The following is a 14,575-nucleotide window of genomic DNA, read 5'->3' as shown; positions in this document are numbered from 1 at the left end:
ATCAAGCAGAAGATGTATTATATACTCAGTGAAAATACTTGGATTAAAAATACATCAACATATAACCCAACTAGGTTATTATACCAACTTCCCAACTGTGGGTTATTTTAACCCAATGCATTTGGTTATTTTGATTAAATGTAATTTTTCTCCATTCTGGTATTGCTACTATTAGTACTAGTATTATTTTATAATTATGGCTGTGTAAATAAATAACATACAGTTTAAAAAATATTGAAAATGCTTTATTTCCATTGCGTTTAAAGTTCCAGACACTTAAGGGATTTTATCTGTTTAATATAGATTGGCTATGACGTATTTGTTTGTATTATTAACAATTTAGAGTGCTGGTGAAACGAATATTAAACACATGACATGGAGAGGTCATTTGATTAAAAAAGTGTATTGCGTTAGACCTTAAATACACTTTTTAACGCAAAAACATCATTATGTTCACATAATAATACAGCTGTTCTGTGTCAGTTAAATCAGTAGACTGTTGAAATTAAAAAATTTTAACCCAACTGGTTGAGTTATTAAGTAAATAAAGGTTAAAAATAACCCAACAGAGCACCAAATATTTAACCCAACTGGGTGAGTTATTAATAAATAACCCAATAAAGGTTCAAAATAACCCTAACAAAGCACCAAATATTTTTTACTCAACCATGGGTTAAATAACTCACCGTTTTTTAGAGTGACACAACTAAGAGCCAATAAGGCATGATTAAAATAGAGAGTACTTATATTAAGTGTTACCATTTTTCAAATGTATTTTTGCTTAATATACTTGTTTGGTGAATGGCTTATTCCACAATTTACAACATTTCATAAACTTGACTTTTAATGTTTTTTATGAAAAAAGCAAAGCAACAAAAAAGGTAAGTTTCATTTGCAACATTTTGTGATGATCATAAAGACCAGACAACTTTGGGTGACCATACTTTCACTGGATAGCATGTTTTTTGTGACTTCATGTGTTTTCTTTTTACTTTCTGTCAAACTTTCGCGCTAAATAAACTAAGGGCGCGTTTTCTCTCCGAAACACAAGATGGCGCCTACCTTCCGTTTGACGTTCAATGCAATCCTAGCAGAAGCAGTGCGCGAAGCGTGTGTTTGTGCAGGATGGCAGGACCAGCATCAGTCGCTGGTGATGTTTTTGTTGATGCCCTGCCTTATTTCGACCAGGGTTATGATGCCACAGGGGTCAGAGAAGCCGTAAGTACACTGAATATGTATTTTTGTGTTTTCTGTCTTTTTAAAACGATGAAGAATAAGTATTTACTTTGCTGGCAGTTGGCTAACGGCTAGTTCTGTTGCATAAACAAGACAGTTTGGATATTTAATCCTTCGTTTTTGTGGATTAAGTATGGTTTGGTATTACAGTGATCTTTATTAAATCGAGAAATAATCGGGTTTGATGGATTTTAGGCCGCTGCTTTGGTGGAGGAAGAGACGAGACGATACAGACCAACTAAAAACTACTTGAGTTACTTGCCCACACCAGATTTCTCTGCTTTTGAGGTAAATAAAAGATGAGAAATATTTTCTGCTCCTTTTCTACTTGTTCACACTGTGATCTTATATTCTGCTTTTGTTCTCATCAGACAGAAATCATGAGGAATGAGTTTGAGAGACTGGCTGCCCGTCAACCCATGGAGCTGCTCAGTATGAAGAGGTCAGTTTACTGAGCAAAAGTTAAAACTGTCTGTAAAAATGTACTTTCAAACTGGATAGAGAAGTATTATAATACTCATAAACCTAAAACTCGTAAAAGTATTCCACCAATCAGATTGTACTGTACCATATAGTAATTGAGCAACTTGTAGGTCTGGGGCTACTTGCATAAACATGCATCAAAGAAATAATAAATTGTTAACATCTGCATTAATTCATTTACCAGATGCTTTTTTTCCAAACAACTTGCATATAAGGATAAAAAAGCACTTTAAATCACTTTAAGTAAACGTGTGCAGAGCCACGTTTTGTAGGTGAATGATAGTAGCTTGAGTTTGATCAAGTATGACCGGGCAGTTGTGGCTATGTGGTCTGTAAATTTCAGCTGGTCAAGAACCACTCCAAGGTTTCTGACTGTCCTGAAAGTAGTTTTATTTAATTTATAGTTTGTTTATTTATGAGTATGTCATTTTCTTTACTTGAGTTTTATTGTCCAACTCAAACATTTAAGAACTGGTTAGCTCTGTAAAATCCCCCCTTCGTTAAAGAGCATTTGTCCTTTTCATTGAGAAATATATTTTAAACCAATAAGTTGCTGTTCACTGTTGTGTAGATTTCTGAAAACCAGAAATTTTTGAAACCAAATCCATTGTTAACAGCGATAGGCAAAATCAAGAAACAAACAAACTGATGAGACTCAAGATCAGGCCAAAACTTGAAATCAGGTCTTGAAGCTTACCGGTTGGTTGTGATTGTCATAACAATGCGATGACATAATGATCAATTCCTCTACATTCATTCATTCCCAGAGTGCACATACAGTAATAGGCTTACCCTAATATAATTACTAATTTGTTGATCGAGCTCACATTCTTGCACTTGTTTGTTTAGATATGAGCTTCCCGCTCCATCGTCCGGACAGAAGAACGACATGACAGCGTGGCAGGACTGTGTGAATAACTCTATGGCGCAGCTGGAGCATCAGGCGGTGCGCATTGAGAACCTGGAGCTCATGGCTCAGTATGGAACCAATGCATGGAAGATGTCTAATGAGTGAGTGAACTGACTTAAATCAGACTATTCACATCTTTTGATGCAAATCAGACTTTCTATACTCTAGGGGTGTGTGATATTGACAGAAATATTAAGCTGTTTCTATTAAATTATTGTAAATGAGTATTATTTTACTGTTCCAAAGCAGCTTTATAAAAGATGTGCATTATTACATTACAATCACAGTTAGAAAAAGTTACAAATGTCAAATGTATTAATAGTTAATCTGCAGTTCTACAATATAATGTACCTTTTCAAAATGTATATCTGTTCTGTTTGAAAAAAAAAAAAAACTAATGTAATTTCGGTGAGTGTCTTTGGTCCGTCACCTTGGCTGTATTAGGCCTGTCATTAGCTATGTTTCCATCCACTTATTTTTATGCTCATTTTGGAGATGCTCATTAAAAAACGATTGACGGAAACGCCAAGATGAGCATTAGTTTGTTATAAGAGGTCATGTGCAGTGTTGGGGTGGTTACTTTGGAAATGTAATAGATCACAGATTACAAATTACCCTATTTAAAAAAAAAAAAAAAACTTTTTAATTACTTTATTAAAATAAAGTGATTACACTTGATTATACTTGAACTGACTTTCAATATGTCCTGTTTGTTAATTCACAGTAAAATGAGTCAGAATCAAAATCAGAATATAACTATTCATAATTATAAAGTTGATTTATTATGTTTAAGACATGTGCTTGTCATCTGTCATTGACAACATTAGACCATTATATTTCCTTTATATATAAGCTAGGTTATTAATTTTACTGTTCCAAAGCATGTTTACAGTGATACTGACATGGTAAACATTTATTTTCATGCACAACACTTTGTGTTCTCTATGAAAGAAAAAACCTATCAAATGCTTGTCGTAATCATAAATCTAAAATGCGATATGATCATTTATCTGTATCGATTCAGTAATAATCATAACCGGTTATTATGTACTGACATCATTTATCTCATATGCACTGCTGTTGCTTAAAACTCATTAACTGTGCACAATTTAGCTGCATGTGTTTGCTGGATCAGTCTTTCACTGACATTTACAGCAAAACCCCTATTTCACTGCGACTGAGACCATTTCTCTCTCTCACTCACACACACACACACAATCACAATCACAAACACACACTGTGGTCCATTTGACCTGCTGGCGTGACTTTTCTTCTCCTCTCGACTGTTTTACAGCGTTACTTCTAGGTTCAGACACGAGCGCGTGTCTGCTGAGTTTTTTTGATCATAGATCAGCTGTGATCGCTGCGGCCACCTGCCGCTTATCAGGATCACTCATCTGTGAAGAGCGCAGCGCTTAAGAGCCAATCGCAACCATTTTTGTTGAGGGTGTGACCAATCAAAGGGGTGTAAGAGAACTAGACAAGGATCAGAAAGCGAGCTGGTTATTTATATTATTTGCTAAATGCTCGGGTTGTTTAAAGGTACAGTTTATATATCTGACTGTTTGTATTAAATGACAAAATTGTATTACAAATAGTAAATAAATATGAATATATTCATACAGTTTAATACAATTTCTGCTGTGTACAATATATAAAACTATGTATGAAAAGCACCGTGATGCACCGAGATATCGAATTGAACCGAATCGATGGCATGATAATCGTAACCGAACTGTGAGACCACAGTAGGTTTACAGCTCTATTTTTAACACCATTTGAAGGTGTTTATGTTGCTGTGAAGACTTGTGCGACTGCCTTGCTTCTCTCCTGACCTCAAAAATATAATTGACTAAATCGTAGAAAAGCTGAATTAAGATTGTGTAGGCTCAAATCGAGATCGTGATCTTTTTTCGGTTAATCGTGCAGCCCTAGTAGCGATGCTACCGAGAAATGTAGTTAAGCTAGTAGCATCACTACTTTTAACATTTTTTAGATGTAACCCCATTTGTAATCTTTTTCATAAGTAGCTGTAATTTAATGACACAGTTTTTCTCAGTAACTGTAACAAATTACTGTTACTTTTATTTTGTAATTAAGTTATGTAATGGCGATACATGTAACTAGGTACTCCCCAATACTGGTCATGTAATGATAGAATTGTGTGTGAATGGACAAACCAGCAGGCTGAGCACATTGTTAAACATCTGAAATGTTGTTTTGGTCATTTTAAAACGTCCTAATTGTTTCAGTATTAGAGTTATTATATTATTAATTACCTCCAGAACTGTCAAGAGTGGCTGTGCTCCGCTTCTCACGCCTTCAAACGCCACCACACATTCTTTGCATGTCTGCATCGTCTTCTGAGTAAATACGGTTTTTACTGTTGATGTTTAGCACCAGTTAATCAGGAAGTGACGGTTTTGTTCTCTTTGACTCATTGGATGTAAAAGTTGCCTTATTCACACGTCTTTTATGCGATAATCCAGTTTGGTGCATATTTTTAATTAACATCTTTGGATGGAAACATAGCTATACTTAAATATGACAGTAATATCTGCCAAAAGGCAAGTACAAGTCGTATTTGGCGATTGATAATTTTATAGTAATAATAATAGTAATTCAGACTTTTTATAAATTAAGCAAGTGACTGTTTATGAACAGTTCGATGCAATGAATCATCAATGCAATAATTTGCAGTAGTATTGGTAATCTAGTAACCGGCAGTAAACAAGGCAAGCATAACAGTGACAGCTGATTGATTAGTTATGTGGGTGTAATGTTCACTACATCAGAGTTTATTCTGCAAATGCGTTTTCATCTGCATTATTAGTCCAAAAATCTATTGAAAATCTATGAATTTAAAATTGTATGTAAATATGTGAATCCCCAGCGTCACACACATGCATTAGTCGAAATGTCCTTTCATTGTAAATATAATTATTTTTGCTTTAAAATAAATTACAATAGAAAGGAGTTGTAATTGTATTTTCAATAGTAAGTCGTTTTCTAGTCAGTTATAATTTTTAAACTGTAAAACATTATTGACGGGACGCAATATTAAATATAAAATTGACGGGTTTCCTACCACTGTTGTAGATGATAAATATCACACACCCCTACTGTGTTGATTTATTTTGATTTTGCGAGATCATGAACTTTGATTAAAGAACTGTTTATTTTAATTGTGTTTTGTTAGAGAGTAACATAGGCCTCTACCTGTTAAATGATTGACTTTTGGCCTGGCCCATTTTAGGGCAGGACTCCTGTTTTAAGCCCGGCCCCTTTTAATGTAAACTTTATACTTGACGTTAACGTTATAATCAGATTATAAACAGTTTAATCAATTTATTATGTTATAACTCCGCTAATTCGATTGTAATCAAATTAATTCAATTATAATTTCTGCCATATTTATCGAACCTAATTCAATTATTTCAACTGATATTATAATGTAATTTAAATAATTATATTAATTAAACTGTTATTATTTTAATTATTCTATTAAAATTATTAGGATTATATTATTTTGAATAAGCTAATAATATACATATTTTTATTGTATTATATTACATTTTATATTGATTAATAAACTAACATTTTAATTTCTGTTTAGCCTTACTATTCTGTTTATCCTGTGTGTGCGTGTGTTCGATGATAAGGAAAACATCCACTAACCATTCACAAAACCCCAACAGCTGTCTGAGTAAGATAGATTCAAATCAGATATGGTTCACAATCTGTTGGATGTGTCTCCTGCTAAGTAGTATATGTTTTTAGGTGATTAGGAAGTGTGAAGATATTGCATATCTATATATTTACAGGCAACCGACTATGTGCATATGTGTGTTTGTGTGCGGGCAAAGGTTTGAGCATGTCTGTGTGGGTGTGACTGTGGGTAATTGTGTGCGGTTGGAGGTTTGAGTATAGATAGTATATCCACACATGCCGACACACACACACACACACACACACACACACACACACACACACACACACCTATACTCAATCCTCCAACTGCACACACACCTACACATAATCAAACCTTTGCCCATGCACACAGCCTACATATAGATATCACACTTCCTAATCACCTGACAACATATACTACTTAGCAGGAGACACACACACACACCACACTCTCAACAGATGTGTGATCTATATTTAATATTAATCTATCTTACTCAAACAGCTGTTGGGGTATTGTAAATGGTCAGTGGATGTTTTCCTGATCATCGCACACATCCTAACACACACACACACTGAACAAACGGGGTAAACACAAAATAGTTACAGCTTAACAGAAATTTAAATGTTTATAGTGTTAATATAGTGTATTAATATTTATTAGTATTAATTGTAATATAATACAAAACAACAAAATTAAATATAATTAAGTTAATAGTTTACTGGGTGGCACGGTGGCTCAGTGGTTAGCACTGTCTATTCGCAGCAGGAAGGTCTCTGGTTTGAGCCTCGAATGGGTCAGTTGGCATTTCTGTGTGGAGTTTGCATGCTCTCTCCATGTTGGTGGGTTCCCTCCGGGTGCCCCTGGTTCCCCCATAGTCCAAAAACATGCACTATAGGTGAATTGAATAAATTATTTTGATTACATCATAATATCAGTTGTGATAATTTAAATATTTTGATGAACATTGCAGGAACTATAGTTTAATTGATGCAGTAATATAATTTAATTAATTTGATTACAATTTAATTAGTGGAATTATAATATATAATTTAATTTGATGAAACTGTTTAAAACTAATTACTGGAAGTGCAACGTTTACATCAAAAGGGGCGGGGTTTAAACAAAGTCCTGTCCTAAAAGGAGTGTGGTTTAAACCATAAATCCCGCCCTAGAAGAGGCAGGGCTGTAAGTCATCAATCATTTTAACAGGTAGAGGCACATATTACTCTTTCATTCATTATGCTGATCATAACTGGTCGTCTTTTCTGTGACACAGTAACTTGGCCTTGATGATTGAAAATTCACAAAAAGAACTGCAGAATGTAAGGTAAGCACATTATCTGTCTATGAAGTTTACTTACTATTTGGATGTTGTATGTGTGGTTTAATTGACTTCCAAATGTAATATTAAAGGAGCACTCTATTTAAAAATAATCCTCCTAGAGTTCAACAGTTGAGTTTTAATCCATTCTGATAATCTTCTGGTCTGGAGGGAGCGCTTTTAGCTTAGCTTAGCATAGATTATTGAATCGGATTAGACCATTAGCATCTCGCTCAAATGACCAAAGAGATTAGTTCATTTTCCTATTTAACGCTTGACTCTTTTGTAGTTTTATCATGTGCTTCAGGGGTGTCAAACTCAATTCCTAGAGGGCCACAGCTCTGCACTTATTTCCAACCCTGTTTCAACAAGCCTTTAGATTTCAAATAAGCTTGAAGGACTCAACTAGTTTGATCAGGTGTGTTCAATTAGGGTTAAAGCTAAACTGCAGAGCTGTGGCCCTCCAGGAACTGAGTTTGACACCTGTGATGTAGTTGGACCAACAGAAAATGAAAAGTTGATATATTCTCATATATCTGGGAACAATACTCTGATTAAGGTGTAATAATCAAGACATTTTACTGCGGTACCATGTCTGGCAGCTTGCACAATGATATTACGCAGCAGAGATCGGCTGAATGGATTCAAAAATAATAAATCTCTACTCTAACTCAACCTAAGTGTGTTTGTTTTTCTTTTAGAAAGGAAATACAAGACCTGAACTGGCAGCGCAAAAACGATCAGCTGGCTGGAGGAGCCAAACTGAGAGAACTTGAGTCCAAGTCAGTACTGCATTATGTTCAACCCGTTTCAAAAAATGTTGTAATCAGGTCGTTGACTCACATATTTCTGCTCGTGTTTTCACAGCTGGGTGTCTCTCGTCAGTAAGAACTATGAGATCGAGCGCGCCATCGTGCAGCTGGAGAATGAAGTGGCGCAGATGAAGCAGCAGCAGGGCGACGAGAACAAGGAGAACATTAGACAGGACTTTTGAACACCATGCACAGACTTTGCAAAAGTGAATGTTCCGCAACGTCTGATATTCAGCTTTTTTTATTTTAAATAGCTTAGTTTTTTTTCCTGTCAAACAAATAAATAATATAGGAAAATAGCCTTTAAAACACAAGTGAGCTATAGTGTTGTAGTGCATACAGAAAATATGCTTTCCCAAAATCATGAACTGCACACTGTCTCTGGATTTCCACAACTCACATTTGTGTTTGCTTAAAGGTGTTTTCCAAAGCTTTAGTGGCTGTCGTTTTTTTGTCATTTTATAATAATTTTGTGTCTTATGATAGACGATAAGTTCATTTTCCTGTTTAACTCTGTTTGTAATGTTTTTAAGAAATACACAATAAAATGATGAAATAATGACATTTTTTATTTTCTCTGTGCACAAACACAGACTTTTTTTGGCTCCCATGATTGGCCAGCCCAGTCACCAGATAAGAACATTATTGAGCATATCTGGGGTACGATGGAGGAGGCATTAAAGATGAATCCAAAGAATCTTGATGAACTCTGGGAGTCCTGCAAGAATGCTTTCTTTGACATCCCAGATGATTTATAAATAAACTTATTTGAGGCTTTGGAGAGATGAATGAATGCAGTCCTCCAAGCTCATGGGAATCAAAAACAATATTCATTCTTTTTCCACTACACCATGACTTTATATTCTATACTGGACGTTATTGCTGTTAAGTGACTAGACTTTTGTCTAAGCAAAGTCAAACCTTACTGTCCTAATTAAATAATTAAAAATCAAGGAATTATCATATTGTATTTTGGTAAAAATAAGTGTTATCTAGAGGCCTTTGACTTTAATATAAGCCACTTCTGATACCAAATGATCAGCTAGAAGTCAAGTTATTGTTTGTTGTTCCTAAAACTTGGATAGGTGACAAGACTTTAGTCAGGTATTGTACATCTAAATGCTTCATTTGTGCAATGTTGACTTTTAACTGTATAAATTACAATAAGTATTTATTTACTAATAAGTGGATTTATTGCTTAGGAACTAAACACTTTTTTATTATTGCTTACAGACACTGTATACCTAAATGTTTTGCTGCGGTGGTGCAGTGGGTAGCCCTGTCGCCTCACAGCAAGAAGGTCACTAGTTTGAGCCTCAGCTGGGTCAGTTGGCATTTCTGTGTGGAGTTTGCATGTTCTCCCTGTGTTCACGTGGGTTTCCCTCGGCTGCTCTGGTTTCGCCCACAGTCCAAAGACATGCGGTACAGGCGATTTGGGTAAGCTAAATTGTCCGTAGTTTATGTGTGTGTGTGTGAGTGTGTATGGATGTTTCCCAAAAATGGGTTGCAGCTGGAAGGGCATCCCCTGTGTAAAGACATATACTGGATAAGTTGGCGGTTCATTCCGCTGTGGTGGCCCCAGATTAATAAAGGGACTAAGCCGAAAAGAAAATGAATAAATGTAATCTCGTTGAATCCTGCACTCATGAGAAAATGAGCTCCCCGCGGGAACAGGGAGAAACCAAGATGGCAGAGCTTTACATTTTTGAAATGGAAGTATTTTCATTATTCTGAATGCATGGAAGAAAAAGGGATTGTCTCAACAGACACTGATTTTACTAATAAGACAAAAATATTAAAGTAGCAAGCACACTGCTTTCAACTTATCATTAATCTGTATATGGCATGGATAGCGTCGGGAAGTTCTCAGAAGGTAACAATTTTCTATTTGTATTTTTTTTTTAAAGGTAAATGAAGGTTATACAGTGTGTCGTTAAATGCAGAGCTCCTCTATTTTTAAAAAAATACCCTGCAAGTTCTGAAAGAGATCAGGCCTCAGGCAGGTACAGTATGAAAAATTATCTTAAAGGTAACATAACGCATTATTTTCCATGAGAAGTAACCAAGTAACGCAACTAGTTACTTCTTTAAGGAGAAACTCAATAATGTAATGAATTACTTTCCCCAACACTGGAGAACAACTAAGAGAAATGAACTAAACTGCACACTTGGTTTTGTTTGCCCCCTGTTGATATGCTAAAAGAACACGCTTTGGAGCTGTCTGTGGCGATCTCTGTTTGGCAGAATGTATTATGGTTACAAATTATTTCATCAAAAGTTGCCTTTTGTTTTACCCTGAACCCCAACTTTTGTTTCCAGTTATTGCAACTTTGTTCTAATTGAAATTCAAAGTAACCAAGTTGTAATCTTGTGTTTTAGATTTTTATTTCATGCCACAGTGGTTGCTTGCAATTAGCGGTCTGTTTGTGGCTCACGAGCTGTTTTTAATACCTTGCTTAATTGGGGGCTTTTTCTTTGATCTTTCTCCGAAATACTGCACTCTGCTCATTAATTTTCAATTAGATTTTATAGTGTGTGTGTGTGTCTCTCTCTCTCTCTGCGTGTGGTTACTAGTAAATCTAATTTCCTGATACTCCTCCACCATACCTTTTTGGACAAGGTAATATTTTTCAATACCAAATGTTGCTTTTAGAATCTAAACTGTTGATTTTGTAACCAAAAAGTTGAAGCTGATGTATAAGTTTTGTTTAAGTCTTAATGACATTAATTGTAAGAGACACAAAACGTCCCTTATTTATTCTGATAGTCCTACAGATATATACACTCACCGGCCACTTTATTAGGTACAACTTACTAGTACCAGGTTGGACCCAATTTTGCCTTCAGAGCTGCCTTAATTTTTTATGTCAGATTCAACAAGGTACTGGAAATATTCCTCAGAGATTTTGGTCCATATTGACATGATAGCATCACGTAGGTTCTGCAGATTTGTCAGCTGCACATCCATGATGAGAATCCTGTTCCATCACATCCCAAAGGTGCTCTATTGAATTGAGTTCTGGTGGCTGCAGTGGCCATTTGAGTACAGTGAACTCATTGTCATGTTCAAGAAACCAGTCTGAGATGATTCAAGCTTTATGACATGGTGCGTTATCCTGCTGCAAGTAGCCATCAGAAGATGGCTACACTGTGGTCATGGAGGGATGGACATGGTCAGCAATACTGCTCTGGTAGGCTGTGGCATTGACACAATGCTTAATTGGTACCAATGGACCTAAACTGTGCCAAGAAAATACCTCCACATTAAAGGCAGGATGGATCTATGCTTTCATGTTGTTGACGCCAAATTCTGACCCTACCATCCCAATGTCGCAGCAGAAATAGAGACTTATCAGACCAGGTAACTTTTTTCCAATCTTCTATTGTACAGTTTTGGTGAGCCTGTGTGAATTGTAGCCTCTGTCCTGTTAGTTGACAGGATTGGCACCCGGTGTGGTCTCCTGCTGCTGTAGCCCATCTGCCTTAAGGTTAGATGTGTTCAGAGAAGCTCTTCTGCATACCTCCGTTGTAACGAGTGGTTATTTGAGTTACTGTTGCCTTTCTATCAGCTGGAACCAGTCTGGCCATTCTCCTCTGACCTCTGGCATCAACAAGGCATTTGCCTTCACAGATCTGCCGCTCACTGGATATTTTGTCTTTTTCAGGCCATTCTCTGTAAACCCTGGATATGGTTGTGCGTGACAGTCCCAGTAGCTCAGCAGTTTCTGAAATACTCAGACCAGCTTGTCTGGCACCAACAACCATGCCATGTTCAAAGTCACTAAAAATCACCTTTCTTCTCCATACTGATTCTCGGTTTCAACTGCAGCAGATCGTCTTGACCTTGTTTATATGCCTAAATGCATTAAGTTGCTGCCATGTGATTGGCTGATTACAAATTTGCATTAACGAGTAGTTGGTGTGGTGTACCTAATAAAGTGGCTGGTGAGTGTATATTTCCTTACGCTTTTTCCCATAAGAAAACGTCACGTGATAACAACAGATCCAATGTAAAACTGTTTTTTTTATTTTATTTGAGACGTGACTGTTACATCTCTATAAAAGCCATTTATTCATTTTTTCAGCTCAGTCCCTATATAAATCAGGGGTCGCCAATGAACCGCCAACTTATTCAGCATATGTTTTACACAGCGGATGCCCTTCAAGCTGCAACCCATCACTGGGAAACACCCATACACACTGCGCCGCCAAATGATTGAGTTAATAACTTAACATATTCCTTTATATACTTTATACAGTTGATTTTAATTGTTTTATGTAAAATTTTTAATGAGAACTCATTAAATGAGCTTGAACAGCACAAAAGGGAAAAGATGCACGTAGAGTCGCCCACTAAAAGCAGAGAATAAGAAACATCAACTCCAATTACTGATATATGAAGATTAATGCTGCATTAATGATAATGGGTTCGTGTGACGCTTATGATTAACGGTCTAATTTGCGGTTTAGCCATATTAAACTTTGAGAAATAATGCCTTGACTGGATTTCATCTTTTTTTCCAGCAATAATAAAATGTAGAGCATAAATGTTTAGCAAGTCACGTTGAATAAAAGCCAAATGCGTAAATCTAACTTCACCTATCTAATGTTTTCCCCTAAAAAGAGAGATTTAATCGTTTTTATTGATGATAATGAACTTAAATAAACAGAACGTGCTTGATTTACATAACGATTGCAATAAAAGTGACGATTTATACAGAACATGTAACATTTATAACGACATTCGTGTAAAACAACAAAAATATTTTATTACAATTACATTTATAGTGTATATCAAATTAATTTACGCCAAATACAATTTTAATTTTGGTAAGTTATATTAAAATTGATTTACCTTCTGGTTAATTCTGATTCTAGCAAAAAGTGTGGAAGTTTGTTTTCTGTGACGAACATGAGAGCGACGGCATGACGTCAAACCCATCGGATTTTGTGAGCGCGTCGAACGTCAGGCGGTTCAAAGAGGAGCAAAGATGGCGGACAACAAAGGCCAAGATTGTACGGAGAGCTCCGCAAATATGGAGGTAGAGGCGTCGGGGACGGAAGATAACGGAGACGGTGGCGCAAAAGAGCCCGAGGCGGTTGTTTCAATCGACACGGAGACGAAAGAAGCAGCAGACGAGGCCAAATCTCAAGAGACCGTTCCCCAGACGCCGACGACATCCAGCGATAGCAGCAGCAGTGGCGGCGGCGGCGAAGCTACAGACGGGACCCCTAATGCTGAAAGCGCGGATCCTCCTCCTCCTCCACCACCACCTCCGCCGCCGCCACCGTCCACCCCAGCGGACAGCACCGCAGCTGCCGCATCACCCGCTGTGCTTACCGAGATGTCGCCTCCTCCACCAGCATCCACATCTTCATCATCTTCCACCCCTGCCGCCCCGATAAACCTGCTGGATACGTGCGCTGTGTGTAAACAGAGTCTCCAGAACCGCGACTGTGAACCCAAACTCCTGCCCTGCTTGCACTCCTTCTGCCTCAAGTGCATCCCACAGCCCGATCGTAAGATCACCATGCCGGTGCAAGGCCCCCACGGACAGGACACTCGAATCGGTAAGTTCGGAAAGGGGAAGTGTGATTGGTAAATTCTGTCCCGAAGGATCCAGAAGCTACGCATTGCTCAACTGTTTACACTTCATGGCATGTGCAGTCAGTCACATACATGTGAGATCATAAGATCACCTGGTGTTTGGTGTTTAACCCATGCAGTTTTGGTTCTACTTTCTGACTGTAAGTTAGCTTAAAGTAAACGGGTGTCTGTCAGGACGTATTTTAGCTGATAAGTACAGCCATGTGCAGGTAGATAAACACTAGGTCGTTAAACCGTACATTCTCTCTGCACATGGATGCACAGATCCAGGGGGTCATACCTTATCTTCACCCAACAGACCCCAATTATAAGCCTAAATAATTCCTCATCCTAACATTTTTAAGGCTTGTATTTTTACAGTGGGAATAAAGAATGTGTGTGAAGTTGTTAGCTTGAACTGTCTGTGGCATATTTATTTATTCATTTTAGTATCGTCTAATTAAATGCGGCTTATTTTGTGCAGGAGATCTCAACAGCTTGATTGTTTACATTAGCTATATCAGGGTGTCAGCTG

General features: G+C 37.0%; 3 protein-coding genes across 6 annotated transcripts in view; all 3 read left to right on the top strand.

Moving 5' to 3' along the window:
- nr1h5 (nuclear receptor subfamily 1, group H, member 5) overlaps window positions 1–14,575 on the top strand; it is a 612,581-nt gene that overhangs the window by 485,328 nt on the left and 112,678 nt on the right. The window lies entirely within an intron of this gene.
- Window positions 1,090–9,012, top strand: bcas2 (BCAS2 pre-mRNA processing factor). The gene is given in 7 exon segments (NM_001007774.1): window positions 1,090–1,218; window positions 1,432–1,524; window positions 1,608–1,678; window positions 2,569–2,730; window positions 7,597–7,647; window positions 8,343–8,423; window positions 8,509–9,012. Coding segments are annotated over 7 exon segments (678 nt in total). The 5' UTR covers window positions 1,090–1,125; the 3' UTR covers window positions 8,636–9,012.
- Window positions 13,431–14,575, top strand: part of trim33 (tripartite motif containing 33) — a 48,817-nt gene continuing 47,672 nt past the window's right edge. For 3 of the 4 annotated variants that reach the window (XR_015496847.1, XR_015496848.1, XM_087262799.1), the window contains exon 1: window positions 13,431–14,024. Coding sequence is in view for 2 of the 4 variants with exons in the window: in XM_087262799.1 (XP_087118925.1) it covers window positions 13,445–14,024 (580 nt within the window). In the remaining 2 variants the exon portion in view is untranslated. 4 annotated transcript variants of the gene reach the window in all.

Source organism: Danio rerio, chromosome 8 (genome assembly GCF_052040795.2).
Source record: "Danio rerio strain M-AB ecotype USA chromosome 8, GRCz13ab, whole genome shotgun sequence".
Lineage (NCBI taxonomy): Eukaryota > Metazoa > Chordata > Actinopteri > Cypriniformes > Danionidae > Danio > Danio rerio.
This window is presented reverse-complemented; position numbering and strand designations above follow the sequence as displayed.